Here is a 23,967-nt window from a genome sequence, read left to right as displayed (position 1 = left end):
TTTTGAGGGGCCTGGATGTGGAAAGAGAGCTGTGGTTTCGGTGCAATATACATAACAGCTAGAGACTGAGTGTGAACGAATGTGGCCTTTGTTGTCTTTTACGAGCGCTACCTCGCACACATGAGGGGGGAGGGGGTTGTTATTTCATGTGTGGCGAGGTGGCGACGGGAATGAATAAGGGCAGACAGTATGAATTATGTACATGTGTATATATGTATATGTCTCTGTGTATATATATATGTATACGTTGAGATGTATAGGTATGTATATGTGCGTGTGTGGGCGTGTATGCATATGTATGTGGGTGGGTTGGGCCATTCTTTCGTCTGTTTCCTTGCGCTACCTCGCTAACACGGGAGACAGCGACAAAGTATAATAAGAAATAAATAAATATATTTTTATGTACACATTTGTATTGTATATGAAAGATTCATGTTTCATTTTTTCATTCATTTCAAGCTAGAAGTTTCAGTTTTCTAAATTGTTTCTTACATTTTTCATATGTATATATATGTATGTGTGTGTGTGTATATGTGCGTATGTATGTGTATGTGTGTGTATGTGTATATGTATATATATATGTATATCATCCCTGGGGATAGGGGTGAAAGAATACTTCTCACGTATTCCTCGCGTGTCGTAGAAAGCGACTAGAGGGGACGGGAGCGGGGGGCCAGAAATCCTCCCCTCCTTGTATTAACTTTCTAAAATGGGAAACAGAAGAAGGAGTCACGCGGGGAGTGCTCATCCTCCTCGAAGGCTCAGAGTGGGGTGCCTAAATGTGTGTGGATGTAACCAAGATGTGAAAAAAGGAGAGATAGGTAGTATGTTTGAGGAAAGGAACCTGGATGTTTTGGCTCTGAGTGAAACGAAGCTCAAGGGTAAAGGGGAAGAGTAGTTTGGGAATGTCTGGGGAGTAAAGTCAGGGGTTAGTGAGAGGACAAGAGCAAGGGAAGGAGTAGCAATACTCCTGAAACAGGAGTTGTGGGAGTATGTGATAGAATGTAAGAAAGTAAATTCTCGATTAATATGGGTAAAACTGAAAGTTGATGGAGAGAGGTGGGTGATTATTGGTGCATATGCACCTGGGCATGAGAAGAAAGATCATGAGAGGCAAGTGTTTTAGGAGCAGCTGAATGAGTGTGTTAGTGGTTTTGATGCACGAGACCGGGTTATAGTGATGGGTGATTTGAATGCAAAGGTGAGTAATGTGGCAGTTGAGGGAATAATTGGTATGCATGGGGTGTTCAGTGTTGTAAATGGAAATGGTGAAGAGCTTGTAGATTTATGTGCTGAAAAAGGACTGATGATTGGGAATACCTGGTTTAAAAAGCGAGATATACATAAGTATACTTATGTAAGTAGGAGAGATGGCCAGAGAGCGTTATTGGATTACGTGTTAATTGACAAGCGTGCGAAAGAGAGACTTTTGGATGTTAATGTGCTGAGAGGTGCAACTGGAGGGATGTCTGATCATTATCTTGTGGAGGCTAAGGTGAAGATTTGTATGGGTTTTCAGAAAAGAAGAGTGAATGTTGGGGTGAAGAGGGTGGTGAGAGTAAGTGAGCTTGGGAAGGTGACCTGTGTGAGGAAGTACCAGGAGAGACTGAGTACAGAATGGAAAAAGGTGAGAACAATGGAAGTAAGGGGAGTGGGGGAGGAATGGGATGTATTTAGGGAATCAGTGATGGATTGCGCAAAAGATGCTTGTGGCATGAGAAGAGTGGGAGGTGGGTTGATTAGAAAGGGTAGTGAGTGGTGGGATGAAGAAGTAAGAGTATTAGTGAAAGAGAAGAGAGAGGCATTTGGACGATTTTTGCAGGGAAAAAATGCAATTGAGTGGGAGATGTATAAAAGAAAGAGACAGGAGGTCAAGAGAAAGGTGCAAGAGGTGAAAAAAATGGCAAATGAGAGTTGGGGTGAGAGAGTATCATTAAATTTTAGGGAGAATAAAAAGATGTTCTGGAAGGAGGTAAATAAAGTGCGTAAGACAAGGGAGCAAATGGGAACTTCAGTGAAGGGCGCAAATGGGGAGGTGATAACAAGTAGTGGTGATGTGAGAAGGAGATGGAGTGAGTATTTTGAAAGTTTGTTGAATGTGTTTGATGATAGAGTGGCAGATATAGGGTGTTTTGGTCGAGGTGGTGTGCAAAGTGAGAGGGTTAGGGAAAATGATTTGGTAAACAGAGAAGAGGTAGTGAAAGCTTTGCGGAAGATGAAAGCCGACAAGGCAGCAGGTTTGGATGGTATTGCAGTGGAATTTATTAAGAAAGGGGGTGACTGTATTGTTGAGTGGTTGGTAAGGTTATTTAATGTATGTATGACTCATGGTGAGGTGCCTGAGGATTGGCGGAATGCGTGCATAGTGCCATTGTACAAAGGCAAAGGGGATAAGAGTGAGTGCTCAAATTACAGAGGTATAAGTTTGTTGAGTATTCCTGGTAAATTATATGGGAGGGTGTTGATTGAGAGGGTGAAGGCATGTACAGAGCATCAGATTGGGGAAGAGCAGTGTGGTTTCAGAAGTGGTAGAGGATGTGTGGATCAGGTGTTTGCTTTGAAGAATGTATGTGAGAAATACTTAGAAAAGCAAATGGATTTGTATGTAGCATTTATGGATCTGGAGAAGCCATATGATAGAGTTGATAGAGATGCTCTGTGGAAGGTATTAAGAATATATGGTGTGGGAGGAAAGTTGTTAGAAGCAGTGAAAAGTTTTTATCGAGGATGTGAGGCATGTGTACGTGTAGGAAGAGAGGAAAGTGATTGGTTCTCAGTGAATGTAGGTTTGCGGCAGGGGTGTGTGATGTCTCCATGGTTGTTTAATTTGTTTATGGATGGGGTTGTTAGGGAGGTAAATGCAAGAGTTTTGGAAAGAGGGGCAAGTATGAAGTCTGTTGGGGATGAGAGAGCTTGGGAAGTGAGTCAGTTGTTGTTCGCTGATGATACAGCGCTGGTGGCTGATTCATGTGAGAAACTGCAGAAGCTGGTGACTGAGTTTGGTAAAGTGTGTGGAAGAAGAAAGTTGAGTAAATGTGAATAAGAGCAAGGTTATTAGGTACAGCAGGGTTGAGGGTCAAGTCAATTGGGAGGTGAGTTTGAATGGAGAAAAACTGGAGGAAGTGAAGTGTTTTAGATATCTGGGAGTGGATCTGGCAGCGGATGGAACCATGGAAGCGGAAGTGGATCATAGGGTGGGGGAGGGGGCGAAAATTCTGGGAGCCTTGAAGAATGTGTGGAAGTCGAGAACATTATCTCTGAAAGCAAAAATGGGTATGTTTGAAGGAATAGTGGTTCCAACAATGTTGTATGGTTGCGAGGCGTGGGCTATGGATAGAGTTGTGCGCAGGAGGATGGATGTGCTGGAAATGAGATGTTTGAGGACAATGTGTGGTGTGAGGTGGTTTGATCGAGTGAGTAACGTAAGGGTAAGAGAGATGTGTGGAAATAAAAAGAGCGTGGTTGAGAGAGCAGAAGAGGGTGTTTTGAAGTGGTTTGGGCACATGGAGAGAATGAGTGAGGAAAGATTGACCAAGAGGATATATGTGTCGGAGGTGGAGGGAACGAGGAGAAGAGGGAGACCAAATTGGAGGTAGAAAGATGGAGTGAAAAAGATTTTGTGTGATCGGGGCCTGAATATGCAGGAGGGTGAAAGTAGGGCAAGGAATAGAGTGAATTGGAGCGATGTGGTATACCGGGGTTGACGTGCTGTCAGTGGATTGAATCAAGGTATGTGAAGCGTCTGGGGTAAACCATGGAAAGCTGTGTAGGTATGTATATTTGCGTGTGTGGATGTATGTATATACATGTGTATGGGGGGGGGGTTGGGCCATTTCTTTCGTCTGTTTCCTTGCGCTACCTCGCAAACGCGGGAGACAGCGACAAAGTATAATAAAAAAAATAATAATAATAAAATAAATATATATATATATATATATATATATATATATATATATATATATATATATATATATATATATATATATATTAAATCTAGCAATATACATCATATACAAAAACAAATCGCTGAGGGACACTCTGCTCAGTTCACCAATCAGCGATGCCGTGGTGAGACTGTGTTGTTAACCAGTCAGCGATGCCGTAGCAAAACATTTTTCATTCACAATTTCATTCACGCCAACAAACTCAGAGTTGCTAGATGTCTTCGTTAACGTTCATGGAATTCTGAACGAGCCAGCATCATTGGCTGGACAGCCGTGTTTTGTCTGGTTAGTCTGGACCCCTTGCCGTTTGCCACTCGCTGCTGATTGGTGGGAACAAGAGCAACAGCCATGTTGCAAATGGTGATCTTCGCGCAAATATGGCATCTCTGGTAGTCAAGAGGGATTTAATCCCAGTGCGGTTCAGCTTCTTTAATCGTAATTCGTAGCAGACACAAGTACCGTAAAGGGGAAGGCCATCAATCTAGTCCGTAACGCTTTTTCATTATACATTTGGATCTCTCGGCGAAATTTTCGATGAGTCGGCTAATCTCTCTCACCCACTTCTCCCTTATCACACTCGATCTGGCTCGGAACCTGTACTTCTCAGCCCGGCGTTCCCCTCCGAGTCTCAGTTCCAGAGCGAACTCTTCGCCGGCGTTTGACTTCAAGGAGAGGACATAGAGCTGCTCGATGCGAAGGTGCGCCTTGAAATCATACCTGCCCTTCTTCGGTAAGGTTAGGACTACCATCTCTGCGAACAAGAGCACGTGGTACGTGTTGGCTTTGAGCTTTCTGAGGGCATTGCTCGAGACGACGAAGGAGTTCTGGAGGAGGAGGGGCATTTGGAGGTGCATGTCGAACGGAGCTGCTCTGATGCCGTCTATCAGGATGCCCGCATCCCCCTGGCGGTACAGATCCTTCAGTAGGTTGATGACCTCCTGGATCGCTCCCTTGCTCTCCGCTGGAGCACTTTCCATGATTTTCTCGAGGGTCATGAAGTAGTAGTGCAGTCTCTTCCAGGAAGACGTCAGGTCCTCTTTCAGTTTTGGACACTTGCACATCACCGCCTGCGGCACCTTTTCCAGATAGTAGTTTGTCTTAGGGACGTTCATTAGGTGGTACTTGTATTGTTCCAGCTGAGGCATCCGGGAGACGAAGACCTGGGCGATCCTAGAGCACGACCTGTGCCCGTCGTGCAACTCGACGTACATATCCTTGTGAGCGCTGGCCAATGGCTCCGTCCCCCGGAGCAGGTGCTGCAATTCAGGCGGGAGTAAGCGCCTGGCGTCGCTGATTCTCTGAATGGCGCTGAGGTACTCGTACTCGTTCTGAAGGAACTCGCACACGAGCGCGAGCAGGGAGGGCTCCGCGCACTGGTCTTCCTCCTCCTCGTTATCATGGCGGACGAAGCTCACCAGGTTTTCGTAAGGGTCCTCGATATAATACTCGGAGTCATTCCCATCGCTGGAGGTGGGGGACGTAGGTACGACATATTCGTAATTGTCAGGCGACACGACCTCGTAGATGTCTTCCTCATCGCCCGGGGGAATTTCGTTTCCAGGTGAGGGAAGCGTGGTCGGTCTAACGCCTGGGGTAGCCAGGACCTGCTGCTGTTCGTAGGAATCATTACTGACGTATGGGTGCTGGATGAGGCTGAGCTGGGGCAAACCTCGAAACTGGGGTAGGGGTGGTGGCTGTGACGGAGCCTGGGGAAGGGGTCTGGGCAGTGGTTGGGGCTTAGCTAGATGAAGGGGTCGGGGCAGTGGTTTGGGCTGGGCCTGGGAAAGGAGTGGGGATTGGGGCTGGGACTGGAGGAGTGGGGATTGGGGCTGGGGAAGGAGTGGGGATTGGGGCTGGGGAAGGAGTGGGGATTGGGACTGGGGAAGGAGTGGAGACTGAGGTTGGGGCTGGGGTGGCTGAGGAAGAGGTCGGGACAGTGTCTGGGGAAGAGGTCGGGGCAGTGGCTGGGGCCTATCCTGGGGATGGCGTTGGCGCTGTTCCTTAGTCTCCTCCTGATGAGGGTGAGTTGGGTCTTCTGTGTCCGTGGCTTGTGGTTGAGCTATGGATCCTCTATGGCGGCGGGGAGGGTCCTGCAGCAACGTCAGAGGAGTATCTCTGTTGGGAGAAGCACTACCTTGAACCAATGCACTATAAATACTTTATATCACTGCCTAGGCACCTCGCTTTGAGCCCTATGAGTGTTGAACAAGTATGACTCAAGTCAACAACATTTACACTCAAGAAAATTCACCTGCATTCCCATCCACTCCAGCTGCTTTGTCGCACTTCATCTAGTTCAAGGCTTTCATCACCTTGCCAATTTTCGCCAGACCTTTCGGCAGGATTCTCACTAGCACATATTACATGTATATTCATATTCATATCAACATATACACACACATGCATACACACATATATGCACGTACATATTCATACTTGCCTTCTTCATCCATTCCTGGCGTTACCCTGCCCCATGGGAAACAGCATCGCTACCCCCTGCTTCAGCGAGGTGGCGCCAGGAAAACAGACCCCATTTGTTCACACTCGATCTCTTGCTGATATGTGTAATGCACAGAAACCACAGCTCCCTATCCACATCCAGGCTCCACAGACCTTTCCATGGTTTACCCCAAACGTTTCTCATGCCCTGGTTTAGTCCATTGACAGTATGTCGACCCCAGTATAACACATCGTTCCAATTCACTATCCCGTGCACTCCTTTCACCCTCCTGCATGTTCAGGCCCTGATCGCTCAAAATCTTTCACTCCATCCTTCTCCAATTTGGTCTCCCGCTTCTCCTTGTTCCCTACACCTCTGACACATATATCCTCTTTGTCAATCTTTCCTCACTCATTCTCCCCATGTGTCTAAATCATTTCAACACATCCTCTTTTGCTATCACAACTACACTCTTTTTATTACCACACATCTCTTTTACCCTTTCATTACTTACTCGATCAAACCACCTCACTACCTATTGTCCTCAAGCATTTCATTTCCAACACATCCACCCTACTCCGTACAACCCCATCTATAGCCCATGCTTCGTAACCATATGATATTGTTGGAACTACTATTCCTTCAAACATACCCATTTTTGCTCTTCGAGTTAACGTTCTCTGTTTCCACACATTCCTTGTCGCTCTCAGAACCTTCGCCCCCTCCCCACCCTGTGACTCACCTCCACTTCCTTAGTTCCATTCATTGTCGAGTCCACCACCAGATATCTAAAACATTTCATTTCCAATTTTTCTCCATTCAGACTCACTTTCCAACTGACTTGTTTTTCAAGTCAGTAGGGTCCCCAAGTCTCCGGCCTCGGCTCATTAAATTCCATCACCGCCAAATTCGTACCAGTTGTAGTTTGCCCACCTCATGAAACCGTTTATGGCTATTGTAGTTTCCCCAAAGTAAATTGCTGAACACCCGTCTATCCTCGTTGACACATTTACCACTTTGTTTTCAGAATATCACCAGTCTTTATCCCTGATGAAGAAGCGATATTGGTTCTCGTCTTCTGTACGTATCTACCATACAGTGTTATCATCTACAAAGTACAATAGGTTGGTTGGTTGTTTTAGCTTAAGGTCCATCATCTGCTAAGGTCATTAAACTCATGGCACGCTAAAAATCAAAATATAAAGTATATTTTCAAAATAGTTATGATTGTTTTACATCCCATTTCTACCGTGTTGCTTTCAATTGCTCCTCTCCGCCTCTGCATTATGACATCGTAATTCTCATGTGTGATGAATTGATCTTCAAGGGCAACAAAACTTCTTGAACTCGCCGAAAATACATCTGTTCTCCAACTACTCACAGCTGCAGATTCTAGTAGTCCCTTGAAATGAACCCAATGATAACTCCACACTTCTTCATTCTGTCGTTATTTTTCGAAACTAAATGATTCTAGTTTAAAAGTTTACTGTAAAATGAGAACTTTACATACTGGTCAAACCTCCATTTATCATCGTATATGAAATGGTTAATTTTCCGATCCCCTCATGAGCCACTACCGACGATTAACTTGTAGCTGTCCATCCCCAACGTCTACACACACAGGCTTGGGATGACTGCACTAAGGGTGGAGGCCATGGCAAGACCACTTCGCTGTCTGTATTCCTCGTTGAACGTGAATGCCTCAGTCCTGGCGCATAAATACACCAGCGTCATATTTCTGGTATTTACGGTAGTTCCTCATTCTGAATCTAATCCTCCGCCCTTCTAACTACTTGTATGGACCCCCTCTAACAGCAAGTTGATAAATAAAGCTTTGATATTAAAGTTTACCAGCTTTAAATTAAAGCTTTCCAGCGTTTTATGGTAGTGCTTTTCAATCAAACCCGCGGGGTGTTTGACGTGTGTACCATTATCGGACCTTGAAGCGTTAGAGAGTAGATTGGCCAACCGCTTGGCTAGTGTGGGTGATGTGCTGTGCTTACGCGATGTTCTGTCTGTGCCTGATGAGATGAAACTCATTGGCATCCCTGGTTTGTGAGCTTTTGAGAGGCTTTGCATTCTTGGCAGGCTAGGGCTGGGTGGGTAGGAGGGGCGCTGAGGGAAAGGAGAGATCCTTGAATAAGCTCATCAATTTCATCCTCATTTCTGTTGGACCCGATTAGTACTTTCCTCACATTTCTTCCGAACGTCATTGCTTCTATATCCTATGTGAACACTGATCACTTGGTTATTTCAAGATGAAACAAGCCATCACATTTTACAATACACACAAATACGTCAACGGACCCATTCAATACACCACAGTTACATGAGAGAAGACTTGTGGCATCTCCAACACCCACACATAAACAAGGTTTACAACGTAAAACAATAAAGAAACGAATCATTTCAAATACTGCTTCTAGTTCTCTATATTTTGATATTTACACGTAAATTGTCACGTAATCAGTATAGTTCAAATGTTTTTATTTCCTCTTTTCGATTAAATATTGTCAATTACTAGTCACACAGATAAACATATGCCCAAGGAATGATAAAGATAGCGTGTGCACTTCACATTTTATGATAAGCTATCTTTGGTGTTCTTAAGCAGCTAAGATTTTATTTTCTTATGTTTACTTTACCTGACAGACGACAAATCCTGCATCATTTTTGTTACATTTCCGCAAAATGACGGCATCAAAAGTATGTTTCTCCAAATTCTGAAACGGTTACCCCTCGCAAAACACCAAAGACACGTATGTTATAAATCTAAATTAGTTTGCCCTTAAATCTCTCTCTCTCTCTCTCTCTCTCTCTCTCTCTCTCTCTCTCTCTCTCTCTCTCTCTCTCTCTCTCTCCTTCGTTCCTTCCTTCCTTTCCCCAACCCTGTCAAATCTTGTAGCTACAAGTAGATCAAATTTTATTTTACGCGACTCCAAAATAATTAAACACGCTCATAATCACTAGTGGACTAGGCTACTACTACTACAGACGGAGTGGCTCACTGTGGACATCTATATATACCTGAAGGATCCGCAGAGCGTTGTGTCTTGTGTCTTCGCTTCCAGGAACCCCCTGATGAGCGAGTCTGCCGCCTCTTTCGATCGGAAGTCCAGTACGACAGCCAGGCGCCTCTGTTGCTCCTGACATCGGCCAATGTACACTAGGTGACCTATGGTGCAGCTCACGGCGGTTATGACACTCACGCCGGTCACTTTATGACGGTTGACCTGTTGTTGGGGAGGAGGAGGAGGAGGAGGGAATAGTCTAAATGCGTTACCATGAATATTATCATCCTGAATATAGGCCCGCTGGATGGAGGATATTCGACTCGTGCATTCATTTGAGCGGCCTGCTGTATGTTTACGTTGTTGTCGCGACCCATATTTAATGTTTCCGAGGTCATTTCGTGGTTACCACCAATATTTAAAGATATCCAGTTTATTTATAGTAACATCTTTAGCCTATAGAGGTGTCTGCTATCACCAGAAGGGTGTGGGAGACTCTGCACATCACTGATACACAACGACTGGCTTTAACTTGTCTCGCGCTACATCTCGTTTGATAAGTGAGATCCCATGTCTCTCAGGCAGTTATCATGCAAGTGACCCAGATTTCGATCCCAGGGCACACCATGGTGAAAGATTACTTCGATTTCATATGTAAAACTTCCTATAGATTTGAATATACAGCGACAAAGTATAAAAAAAAAAAAAAAAAAAATATATATATATATATATATATATATATATATATATATATATATATATATATATATATATATATATATATATTTTTTTTTTTTTTTGTCGCTGTCTCCCGCGTTTGCGAGGTAGCGCAAGGAAACAGACGAAAGAAATGGCCCAACCCACCCCCATACACATGTATATACATACGTCCACACACGCAAATATACATACCTACACAGCTTTCCATGGTTTACCCCAGACGCTTCACATGCCTTGATTCAATCCACTGAGAGCACGTCAACCCCGGTATACCACATCGCTCCAATTCACTCTATTCCTTGCCCTCCTTTCACCCTCCTGCATGTTCAGGCCCCGATCACACAAAATCTTTTTCACTCCATCTTTCCACCTCCAATTTGGTCTCCCTCTTCTCCTCGTTCCCTCCACCTCCGACACATATATCCTCTTGGTCAACCTTTCCTCACTCATTCTCTCCATGTGCCCAAACCATTTCAAAACACCCTCTTCTGCTCTCTCAACCACACTCTTTTTATTTCCACACATCTCTCTTACCCTTACGTTACTTACTCGATCAAACCACCTCACACCACACATTGTCCTCAAACATCTCATTTCCAGCACATCCATCCTCCTGCGCACCACTCTATCCATAGCCCACGCCTCGCAACCATACAACATTGTTGGAACCACTATTCCTTCAAACATACCCATTTTTGCTTTCCGAGATAATGTTCTCGACTTCCACACATTCTTCAAGGCTCCCAGAATTTTCGCCCCCTCCCCCACCCTATGATCCACTTCCGCTTCCATGGTTCCATCCGCTGCCAGATCCACTCCCAGATATCTAAAACACTTTACTTCCTCCAGTTTTTCTCCATTCAAACTCACCTCCCAATTGACGTGACCCTCAACCCTACTGTACCTAATAACCTTGCTCTTATTCACATTTACTCTTAACTTTCTTCTTTCACACACTTTACCAAACTCAGCCACCAGCTTCTGCAGTTTCTCACATGAATCAGCCACCAGCGCTGTATCATCAGCGAACAACAACTGACTCACTTCCCAAGCTCTCTCATCCCCAACAGACTTCATACTTGCCCCTCTTTCCAAAACGCTTGCATTCACCTCCCTAACAACCCCATCCATAAACAAATTAAACAACCATGGAGACATCACACACCCCTGCCGCAAACCTACATTCACTGAGAACCAATCACTTTCCTCTCTTCCTACACGTACACATGCCTTTCATCCTCGATAAAAACTTTTCACTGCTTCTAACAACTTGCCTCCCACACCATATATTCTTAATACCTTCCACAGAGCATCTCTATCAACTCTATCATATGCCTTCTCCAGATCCATAAATGCTACATACAAATCCATTTGCTTTTCTAAGTATTTCTCACATACATTCTTCAAAGCAAACACCTGATCCACACATCCTCTACCACTTCTGAAACCACACTGCTCTTCCCCAATCTGATGCTCTGTACATGCCTTCACCCTCTCAATCAATACCCTCCCATATAATTTACCAGGAATACTCAACAAACTTATACCTCTGTAATTTGAGCACTCACTCTTATCCCCTTTGCCTTTGTACAATGGCACTATGCACGCATTCCGCCAATCCTCAGGCACCTCACCATGAGTCATACATACATTAAATAACCTTACCAACCAGTCAACAATACAGTCACCCCCTTTTTTAATAAATTCCACTGCAATACCATCCAAACCTGCTGCCTTGCCGGCTTTCATCTTCCGCAAAGCTTTTACTACCTCTTCTCTGTTTACCAACTCATTTTCCCTAACCCTCTCACTTTGCACACCACCTCGACCAAAACACCTTATATCTGCCACTCTATCATCAAACACATTCAACAAACCTTCAAAATACTCACTCCATCTCCTTCTCACATCACCACTACTTGTTATCACCTCCCCATTTACGCCCTTCACTGAAGTTCCCATTTGCTCCCTTGTCTTACGCACTTTATATATATATATATATACGTATATACCTGGGGATAGGGGAGAAAGAATACTTCCCACGTATTCCCTGCATGTCGTAGAAGGCGACTAAAAGGGGAGGGAGCGGGTGGCTGGAAATCGTCCCATCTCGTTCTTTTTTAATTTTCCCAAAGAAGGAACAGAGAAGGGGGCCAGGTGATGATATTCCCTGAAAGGCCCATTCCTCCGTTCTTAACGCTACCGCGCTAACGGGGGAAATTGCGAATAGTATGAAAGAATATGATATAAAGTGTGTGGAAGAAGAAAGTTAAGAGTAAATGTGAATAAGAGCAAGGTTATTAGGTACAGTAGGGTTGAGGGTCAAGTCAATTGGGAGGTGAGTTTGAATGGAGAAAAACTGGAGGAAGTGAAGTGTTTTAGATATCTGGGAGTGGATCTGTCAGCGGATGGAACCATGGAAGCGGAAGTGGATCATAGGGTGGGGGAGGGGGCGAAAATTTTGGGAGCTTTGAAAAATGTGTGGAAGTCGAGAACATTATCTCGGAAAGCAAAAATGGGTATGTTTGAAGGAATAGTGGTTCCAACAATGTTGTATGGTTGCGAGGCGTGGGCTATGGATAGAGTTGTGCGCAGGAGGATTGATGTGCTGGAAATGAGATGTTTGAGGACAATGTGTGGTGTGAGGTGGTTTGATCGAGTAAGTAACGTAAGGGTAAGAGAGATGTGTGGAAATAAAAAGAGCGTGGTTGAGAGAGCAGAAGAGGGTGTTTTGAAATGGTTTGGGCACATGGAGAGAATGAGTGAGGAAAGATAGACCAAGAGGATATATGTGTCGGAGGTGGAGGGAACGAGGAGAAGAGGGAGACCAAATTGGAGGTGGAAAGATGGAGTGAAAAGATTTTGTGTGATCGGGGCCTGAACATGCAGGAGGGTGAAAGGAGGGCAAGGAATAGAGTGAATTGGAGCGATGTGGTATACAGGGGTTGACGTGCTGTCAGTGGATTGAATCAAGGCATGTGAAGCGTCCGGGGTAAACCATGGAAAGCTGTGTAGGTATGTATATTTGCGTGTGTGGACGTGTGTATGTACATGTGTACGGGGGGGGGGGGTTGGGCCATTTCTTTCGTCTGTTTCCTTGCGCTACCTCGCTAACGCGGGAGACAGCGACAAGGTATAAAAAAAAAAAAAAAAAAAAAAAATATATATATATATATATATATATATATATATATATATATATATATATATATATATATATATATATATATATATATATATATATATCGGCAAGGCGGCGGGTTTGAATGGTATTGCAGTGGAATTTATTAAAAAGGGGAGTGACTGTTTTGACTGGTTGGTGAGAATAGTCAGTGTAAGTATGGTTCACGGTGAAGTGCATGAGGATTGGCGGAATGCATGCATAGTTACATTGCATAAAGGCAAAGGGGATAAAGATGAATGTCCAAATTACAGAGGTATAAGTTTGTTGAGTATTCCTGGGAAATTATACAGGAGGGTATTGATTGAGAGGGTGAACGCATGTACAGAGCATCAGATAGGGGAAGATCGGTGTGGTTTCAGAAGTGGTAGAGGATGTGTGGATCAGTTATTTGCTTTGAAGAATGTATGTGAGAAATGCTTAGAAAAACAGATTGATCTGTATGTAGCATTTATGGATCTGGAGAAGGCATATGATAAGAGTTGCTAGAGATGCTCTGTGGAAGGTATTAAGAATATATGGTGTGGGAGGCAAGTTGTTAGAAGCAGTGAAAAGATTTTATCGAGGATGTAAGGCATGTGTACGTATAGGAAGAGAGGAAAGTGGTTCTCAGTGAATGTAGGTTTGCGGCAGGGGTGTGTGATGTCTCCATGGTTGTTTAATTACTCTATGGATGGGGTTGTTAGGGAAGTGAATGCAAGGTTTTGGAAAGAGGGGCAAGTATGCAGTCTGTTGTAGATGAGAGGGCTTGTGAAGTGGGTCAGTTGTTGTTCGCTGATGATACAGCGCTTGTGGCTGATTCGGGTGAGAAACTGAAGAAGCTGGTTACTGAGTTTGGTAAAGTGTGTGAAAGAAGAAAGCTGAGAGTAAATGTAAATAAGAGCAAGGTTATTAGGCTCAGTAAGGTTGAGCTGCAAGTCAATTGAGAGATGAGTTTGAATAGAGAAAAACTGGAGGAAGGAAAGTGTTTTAGATATCTGGGAGTGGATTTAGAAGCGGATGTAACCATGGAAGCGGAAGTGAGTCACAGGGTGGGGGAGGGGGCGAAGGTTCTGGGAGCGTTGAAGAACATGTGGAAGGCGAGAACGTTATCTCGGAGAGCAAAACTGGATATGTTTAATGGAATAGTAGTTCCAACAATGTTAAATGGTTGCGATGCATGGGCTATAAATAGGGTTGTGCGGAGGAGGGTGGATGTGTTGGAAATGAGATGTTTGAGAACAATATTTGATGGGAGGTGGTTTGATCGAGTAAGCAATGAAAGGGTACGAGAGATGTGTGGTAATGAAAAGAGTGTGGTTGAGAGAGCAGAGGAGGGTGTATTGAAATGGTTTGGTCACATGGAGAGAATGAGTGAGGAAAGATTGACAAAGATGTACGTGTCATAGGTGGTAGAGTGAACGAGGAGAAGTGGGAGATCAAATTGGAAGTGGAAGGATGGAGTGAGAAAGATTTTGAGCGATCGGGGCCTGAACATGCAGGAGGGTGAAAGGCGTGCAAGGAATAGAGTGAATTGGAACGATGTGGTATATCGGGGTCGACGTGCTGTCAGTGGATTGAACCATGGCATGTGAAGCGTCTGGGGTAAACCTTGGAATGTTTTGTGGGGCCTGAATGTGGAAAGGGAGCTGTGGTTTCGGTGCATTACACATGACAGCTAGAGACTCAGTGTGAGCGAATGTGGCCTTTTGTACACGTGTATTTATGTATATGTCTGCGTGTGTATAAGTATGTATACGGTGAAATGTATTGGTATATGTGCGTGTGTGGGCGTGTATGTATATACATGTGTATGCGGGTGGGTTGGGCCATTCTGTTGTCTGTTTCCTTGCGCTACCTCGCGAACGCGGGAGACAGCGTCAAAGTATAATACAAAAGAAATATATATATATATATATATATATATATATATATATATATATATATATATATATATATATATATATATATATATATCCCAACAAACATCAAACGTTTCAAAGCGAAAAAATAACAACGGATCCGTCGTACTCGTCGTCATTCGCAGGAACCAGCGAGGAGGAAGGAAAGAGGCCTCCATGAACGGAAGAGGAACCAAACAGCAGATCATAAGGAAGCATTGCTTTTCTTGAGTAACGCTGGTGACGTCATCAAAGGGGCGGGGCTTGGACACAACTAATGGTCAGGTCCAAGATATCAGGTCAGCCTCTTTTATCATTGGTGTGGGTGGGAAGTGTTCCCGACCTCACTTGGATGGCCTTAACATAGTGACTGCCCGTGAGGAGTTGGATCCCACTGGTGACCCATCTGCTGACCTGTGGTACAGCAGCAGATGGGGCGAGACCCGACCCATCGCAGGTACTGATTAGGTTAGCCCTCCATGCGTGAGATGGTTCGGTCTTATTGTTCGCCTATCGACAAGCAATGCGTGCGTGGCCCGACCAGCTCTGCAACTTTTTTAATATTGCAGGTTCCCGGACCGCGGCCTGGATCACCGGGTCAGACGAGGTGAGCAACTTCTCGAGTCTGGCTTGTTTATTTAGCCTGACGGTCGAGACAAAATCGGGAATCCCCAGACCGCCATCCCCTGCCGCTGAGTGGAAGAAAGCGCAGGGCGCGTCATGGGGCAGGTGGAGCCAACGGCGAACTGCCATTCTCACTTGCCTGTCCATGCTCGCGAGCTCTGTCTTATATACCTCCCCCAGCACCAGGCGATGCATTAACTTGGGTACGAAGTGGTCCACGAGGATTGTAATCCTCTGCTGAGGTTTTAGATGGGCCCTGGTAATGTTGGCAAGCCCTCTTCTAGCAGGGGGCACCGTAGGATTTCCGCCTACCTCCTCCCCCGACGAGAACACCAAGGTGCTAGTAATCGTCCTCAGCGTCAATGGAACGGATAGCGCTGCCCAAGACTTGGAAAGTCCTGTTTTTATTGACATAACAAGTCTTGCGTTCGCCATCGATCTCCATGCTAAGGCACCAACATTTCTCCGGGTTCACCTGAAGGCCACCCCCCCGCGAGAGTCTCCGCCATGATGTATATTGCCTTATGCAGACCCTCCGCCGTCTGCGCCACCAAAACCAGATCATCGGCGAAGGCAAGCACTGGCACGTTTTGGTCGCCGAATCTAATCCTCACACCCGATTCCTTAACCCTTGTGATCCTGAACGTTAACCCTCACCACGAGAACGCAATGTGTCGGGTGGGAGACGTGTCCCAACGACCTCTAGAGGCGACACGCTGAGTGGCACCTTGGAGGAGGCACAACGCGAGGAAAGCGTTTGCTTGCCAACTCCTCCGGTAGGGTAGGCTCCACCGGTACGGAAGAGGGGGTTGTCCTCGATGGGGAAGAGCCTACTGCTCCTTGTGGTGGTGGAGGAGAGTACCCCACGGTTTTATCTGTCCCCTACTCTCCGCGGGGTCCCCAACCCCAATCCGTTGCCTCTTTTGTCGCGGAGACTTTGTCCTACCTCGATACGCTAGGGCCTGGCCCCGCAAATCCTGTGTGGGGCGAGGAAGTGCTAAACGCCACCCTCGGTCATTTGCGCCGAGGGGACAGCCTCTCCGCCATCAGGGTAGCCACAGAACACGCCAAAATGTTGGAAAGTTCCTGTAGCTCACCCTCAGACCGCCAAGATCGTGGTGAGGGCGGAGCAAGACATCAAGTGGACGCGGGCTGTGATCGCCGACAGACGGGGCTCCTGTGCGCGGAAACCGACTGCGCAGGGAGCAATACAAGAAAGTACAGAGGCTTTATCATGAGAATGAATCGCTGGCCGCTAGACAGGTCCTTAAAGCGAGTGGAAAGTACCGCTGACTACGGTTGGGCCGGAAACCCTCTACCCGTTTTGGGGAGCCCTCTTCTCGTGACCATCCGAACCAGACAGACGTGCCATTACCGATTGCGACCTATCATGCGAACCGCCAGCAGAGGTTTTAACCACGAGAGAAGTAGCACACCACCTCAAGGCCGCTAAGACATCAGCCCCCCGGTCCCGACGGAATGCAGACAAGGTTCCTAAAGTCTATTCCTCCGCTCTGCAAGATGTTTAATCTGTGGATCGCTACCTCTACACTGCCAGAACCACTCAAGGCGAATAGGACTGTACCGATACCTAAGGTACCAAATCCAACACAGCCCAAGGACTACAGACCAATCACCATCTCGAGTGCTGTAATCCGACTACTACATAAGATCCTTAGCAGCCGCATCTCGAGCCTCGTCAAGATCGATGGAGATCAAATGGCATTCGTTCTTGAGGACGATGCCTCGAGAACCTCACGATCTTGGACGCGATCATCGGTCATGCGCGTGCAGTGCCCGTGGAGTGAAAAAGATTTTGAGTGATCAGGACCTGGACATACAGGAGGGTTAAAGGCGTGTAAGGAATAGTGAATTGGAACGATGTGGTATACCGGGGTCGACGTGCTGTCATTGGATTGAACCAGGGTATGTGAAGCGTCTGGAGTAAACCATGGAAAGTTTTGTGGGGCCTGGATGTAGAAAGGGAGCTGTGGTTTCGGTGCATTATTACATGACAGCTAGAGAATGAGTGTGAACGAATGCGGTTTTTTGTTTGTCTTCTCCTAACGCCATTTCATGTGTGGCGGGGTGGCGACGAAATGGATGAAGGCAGCATGTATATGTACATATGCACATGTGTATATATGTATATGTCTGTGTATGTATATGTATGTATACGTAGAAATGTATAGATATGTATATGTACATGTGTGGACGTGTATGTATATACATGTGTATGTGGGTGGGTTGGGCCATTCTTTCGTCTGTTTCCTTGCGCTACCTCGCTAACATGGGAGACAGCGACAAAGCATAATAGAAAAAAAATATGTTACCCTCTCAGACTCTGGAGTTTTCAAAGCACAAGTTAATTCGTACGTTTAGTACACTGTAGCACGGAATTATTCAGCGCAAACATTATTTTTTTATTACGTAGATAGCTTTTTGTGCTTATGATGGAGGCGTCACTTGTACACTGACCCATTTTGTAATTAGAAAAGATGGTGAAAAATGGAATTCTTTGATATTTGTGTTCACATATCACAAATATTATGGAATTATGTTTATTATTATATTCATGAAAGAAATCTTCGTTTTCTAATTGGATTTACAGCCTTTTTAGGGGTAACTTTAATGTATTTTATACAGTTGGGCAAAACTCACTTGGTGACCATTACAGATGACGTGTATAGCTCCCTGCTTCAGATGAACCTCAGCTTCCTTATTGATGATCTGAACATCGATCAGCTTTCCGTTTTCTTGCCATCCGTTGACCACAGCCTTGTGGCACGTGTGGGCCAAATTGATCCTCTCCTTCCTCCTCACATCAATCATAGGTTCGGTCACTTCCACCTGACCCAGTAGCATAGCACGGGATCCGTCTAACCCCGTCTGATCCAGCTGAACGGTACACTGTTGATTCCGTCCCTTCATAGTGACGGATCCTGGCGATATTTTGGCCATGGTTAATATCACTTATGTGGAAAAATAAAAGATTACATAAGTAAGTATTCAGTGTTCATATATTGTTAAGAAGGTCCACAAAAGACCGTAATATATATATATATATATATATATATATATATATATATATATATATATATATATATATATATATATATATATATATATGTATATATATATATGTATATATATATATGTATATATATATATATGAAAGAAGGATGCTGAGGGTAAATGTGATGTGTTGAAAATGAGATGTTTGAGGACAATATGTGGTGTGAGGTGGTTTGATCGAGTAAGTAATGAAAGGGTAAGAGAGAGGTGTGGTAATAAAAAGAGTATGGTTGAGAGAGCAGAAGAGGGTGTATTGAAATTGTTTGGACATATGGAGAAAATGAGTGAGGAAAGATTGACAAAGGGGATATATGTGTCAGAGGTGGAGGGTACTAGAAGTGGGAGACTAAATTGAAGGCGGAAGGATGGAGTGAAAAAGATTTTGAGCGATCGGGGCCTGAGCATGCTCGAGAGTGAAAGGCGTGCAAGGAAATGAGTGAATTGGAACGATGTAGTATACCGGGGTCGACGTGCTGTCAATGGATTGAGCCAGGGCATGTGAAGCGTCTAGGGTAAACCATGGCACGTTCTGTGGGGCCTGGATGTGGAAAGGGAGCTGTGGTTTCTGTGCATTATACATGACAGCTAGAGACTGAGCGTGAACGAAAGTGGCCTTTGTTGTCCTTTCCTGGCGCTACCTCGCGCACATGCGGGGGAGGCGGTTGTCAAATCATGTGTGACGGGGCGGCGACGGGAATGAATAAAGGCAGCAAGTACTGTATGAATTATGTTCATGTGTATATATGTATATGTCTGTATATATATATATATATATATATATATATATATATATATATATATATATATATATATATATATATAAGTATACGTTGAAATGTATAGGTATGTATATGTGCGTGTGTGGACGTGTATGTGTATACATGTGTATGTGGGTGAATTAAGCCATTCTTTCGTTTGTTTCCTTGCGCTACCTCGCTAGCGCGGGAGACAGCGACAAAGTATAATAAAAAAGAGAGAGAGAAAAATATATATATATATATATATATATATATATATATATATATATATATATATATATATATATATATATATATGAGAGAGAGCAGAACTACAATGTAAGACATTTTGAACATACAAGTGAATACAATAGTCACCTCGTCGACAAATCTACTAATTCTATCAAGAGAATATTTGTTGGGTTTTATCTACGAAGGTCCGTAGACAATATCCATTCATCGGAGGGTCATTGAAACCCCATAGCACGGGAACCATCTATACATTAAACCCTTACCTGATGACCACTTGCTAGACAGTGAGAGTAGATTTAAGAACTTTCAGATATACCTAAAACAGCTTCATCAGTTCGGGTATGACAGCAACTGTGGCTTGCCCTTTGGAATAATGATTATCTAGCGCTACTAACCAGGTCGTTGGGTTAATATCAACCTCTACGATCTCAAATGAGTCTTTGATCATTGTTATGGGTCTTCCGGTGCATTGATCATCAACCATCTTACAACGTTGACAGAAAACATAGTCTCACAAAAAGCCCCGTAAACGTTTTCCTTAGCTGGTAGTAATGATAGATTTCAGGCTTTGAATGATGTTGAGGACAAGAAGGTGGTCGATGGCTGTGTTTTTCTAGGATAGCTGGAGGAATTCAGAGGCAGGAGCCCTTAACGCTGCAAACGTGTTTTACTTTTCATGTGCCAGGCAGGAGAACATGACTGGCCAATGGAGTCGCTGATGATTATGTTACCTTTGATATATATCGTATAGCTACCAATGTATGTACTGAAGACGAGAGGAGCTTTTGGAGGAATATCACCAGCTTCTTCGCGTTTTCTAAACAGAATTAGTGATACTTTGACCTCAGAAGTACAACAAAAGATCGACTTCATCAGTTCAGCTGTCCGGGCTGAATGATAGATTCAGTGAATCTGTTACGTGGAGGAAGTCGAATTCATATAAACTTGCGATCTGATGCGTTTACGAAGGACGGACCGCGCGAATTGAGCACCCTGGGAGCTGCGCGTCTTCGTAGGCTCTTCAGTGACTCTATAAGTATATATATATATGTATTATATATGTTGGAAAGGATCACAATTTTGCGTGTGATCAAGTATGTTCCTACGAGTCCACGGGGACCCTAGAAAGTGTAAGGTGATCAAGAAATAGAGACTCCTTGGCCGCCACGACTGGTGTTAGTCAGAGGAGAGACCAGCTTTTTGTGGAGATAAGATATACCCTGATAATCTATCTCATTGCGGTCGCCAAGCTTTGTCTCTGCAACTCACTGCTTCTTACACCATAACAGATCACTGCGTCAATATCTTTTGCCCGCAGTATTTTCCTAATGGGTAACTTGATGGAACTACAAGGATACGTCAGTAACTCGTTACATATGAAAGATGATATATACGTCGACGAGAGATACAAGCCGGAGTTGTATATAACTGGTGTGACAGCCTATCATCCAGGCTAATCCAGGTGGGTAGACTATGTACATATATAAGTAAATTTGATGTATTTACACACCATACCTCAGCGAATCCAAGTCTCCCTTCTCTCCGATATCCCTCTAGTGGCTATTCTTCCAACTGCCCGCTAATTCCTCGTTACATAATTGAGTTCCTTGTCCACTATTTCTTCGCTACATAGCTGAGTTTCTTGTCCACTATACATGTTAATTCTGTTACATTCAATTTTCATTCGAATAATCGGTGACGATACTTTGAATGTGTTAGGATCATTAGAGAAAGTAGATTTGGTTTTGGATTTAACCTTATAGATCAGGTCACAGCGAGTGAACCAAGGTTACGGCATGTTTGGGTCTGATTTGCGCAAAGGTTACCCAAACCTGTATATAAACGGTGATTTCCTTCTCTGCCACTGTTTGAGGCGATTGAGGAAGGCCTGTGTTGGGCTGAAACTGTATTGCATCGCTGGAAATCAAGTTTCAAGATGTTTCACTTTATCTTCACCTTCTTCGCTACAGGCAAAATAATATCCATGTTGATTTTGGTTTCAAACCGATAAATTTTGATGTTTTATTCTTGTTCACAAAAGTTGGAGTTGATGAGCTCTTAGAACATCTGGTTGTCTTGGATGATATTGATTTACCTGTTTCTAATTCTGTGTTTATTGACTTGATGATATTGTGTATAAAAGACTGTATGTTTCAGTTTGGAGAACATTATGCTCAGAATTTAGAGCATGATACATAGTGATTGAAACATGCTTAAGTTTAGCATATACAGAAAACCCACCAGTGTTAAACTATCATCATTCCATTTCATTGTTAGCAAAGAGTTAATTCTATAGAGTTAACTCCAAACCTCCCCTTAATACCAAGAATCTTTTAGCTCTCCCTTTTAGTGATAATTGTACCTTACTTCCCAGGTTGCTTAAATCCTTCAATGTAAATGTATCCTTCCGCAATAACAATACTATAAAGAGTTTCTTAATGAAAAACTCAACAGAGAATTCTGCGGGTTGTGTTTACAGAATCCCTTGTAAAAACTAGTTCATTTTATGTTGGGCAGACTGGCAAGGGTCATTATTTTAGACTTACGCAACATGTATATAGTATAAAAACAAGACAAGAATCAATTTTTTTAATGTTAAAAATTATGACCATTGTATTGACTGGAGTAACGCGAATTCAGTTAAGTGTAACTCCTTTACCACGAAAAGTATCGTTGAATCTTCTCACATTAAACACATAAGTATTAGTGAAGATCTTTAAGAACTGGTTAGCTTTGTTGTAGGCAAAATTTGTAAACTTCCCTTTCCTGTCCACATTATTCGAATTTCATGAAAGGCACCACCAACCCAAACATCACATTACCCGATATCGCTCGTTCACCTGTGGCGTCTTAGCTACGTCTGTTTCTTGTATATCAACTGACTGTTCTCATTCTCGTATCTCCTCTAACGATGTGATCATTACGCGAAAGTGCACTTGGTAACTTATGATGTTTCATTTTCTTCGTGGAAAGGGAGTTGTGGTTTCGGTGCATTACATATGACAGCTAGAGACTTTGAGTGTGAACGAATGTGGCCTTTGGTGTCTTTTCCTAGAGCTACCCCGCTGGCCCGCGGGGGGAAGGGGGTGCCATTTCATGCGTGACGGAAATGAATGAATACAGCAGGTATGAATATGTAAATGTGTGTATATGTTTATGTCTGTGTATGTATATGTATGTATACGTTGAAATGTATAGGCATATGTGCGTGTGTGGGCGTTTATGTATATACATGAGTATGTGATTGGGTTTGGCCATTCCTTCGTCTGTTTCTTGCGTTACCTCGCTAACGCGAGATACAGCGACAAAGTATAATAATAATGATAGTAATAATGGTAATAAAAATGATAATAATAATGATATATATATATATATATATATATATATATATATATATATATATATGAAAGCCGGGGTTGACGTGCCGTCAGTGGATTGAATCAGGGCAAGTGAAGCGTCTGGGGTAAACCATGGAAAGTTGTGTGGGGCCTGGATGTGGAAAGGGAGCTGTGGTTTCGGGCATTATTGCATGACAGCTAGAGACTGAGTGTAGACGAATGGGGCCTTTGTTGTCTCTTCCTAGTGCTATCTAGCACACATGAGGGGGGAGGGGGATGGTATTCCATGTGTGGCGAGGTGGCGATGGGAATGAACAAAGGCAGACAGTGTGAATTGTGTGCATGGGTATATATGTATGTGTCTGTGTGTGTGTATATATGTGTACATTGAGATGTATAGGTATGTATATTTGCGTGTGTGGACGTGTATGTATATACATTGTGTATGAAGGTGGGTTGGGCCATTTCTTTCGTCTGTTTCCTTGCGCTACCTCGCAAACGCGGGAGACAGCGACAAAGCAAAATAAATAAATAAATAAATATGAAAGCCGATAGTCTAGTGCAGTGTACCCTTGACTCTAACCTTAAAACAGAATACAGATCGCACACAAACCTTTCACAAGTTTAAAGACGTATAACTTTCTTATTTTCCTCCATGAGCTTGAGACGCAGAACTTTACCTTCACAACCGTACGACTACTGTAGCTCTGTGGTTGCACTTCTCCATATGAACTAGGTTATCGTTTGCCTTATCATATCATCTAT

At 43.9% G+C, this 23,967-nt stretch overlaps 1 protein-coding gene across 1 annotated transcript; it reads right to left on the bottom strand.

Moving 5' to 3' along the window:
• Nucleotides 1–3,951: 3,951 nt before the first annotated feature.
• LOC139756154 (uncharacterized) lies at nt 3,952–23,915 on the bottom strand. The gene is made up of 4 exons (XM_071675330.1): nt 23,816–23,915; nt 18,462–18,742; nt 9,412–9,617; nt 3,952–6,059 (listed from the first exon to the last, which is right to left on the bottom strand). Exons 2-4 carry the CDS (start codon nt 18,729–18,731, stop codon nt 4,421–4,423), a joined length of 2,115 nt encoding a protein of 704 aa, XP_071531431.1. The 5' UTR covers nt 18,732–18,742; nt 23,816–23,915; the 3' UTR covers nt 3,952–4,420.
• Between the last annotated feature and the right edge of the window lie 52 nt (nt 23,916–23,967).

Source organism: Panulirus ornatus, chromosome 20, assembly GCF_036320965.1.
Source record: "Panulirus ornatus isolate Po-2019 chromosome 20, ASM3632096v1, whole genome shotgun sequence".
Classification (NCBI taxonomy): domain Eukaryota; kingdom Metazoa; phylum Arthropoda; class Malacostraca; order Decapoda; family Palinuridae; genus Panulirus; species Panulirus ornatus.
Note: the sequence above shows the minus strand (reverse complement) of the source record. Positions and strands in the feature narration are given on the sequence as shown.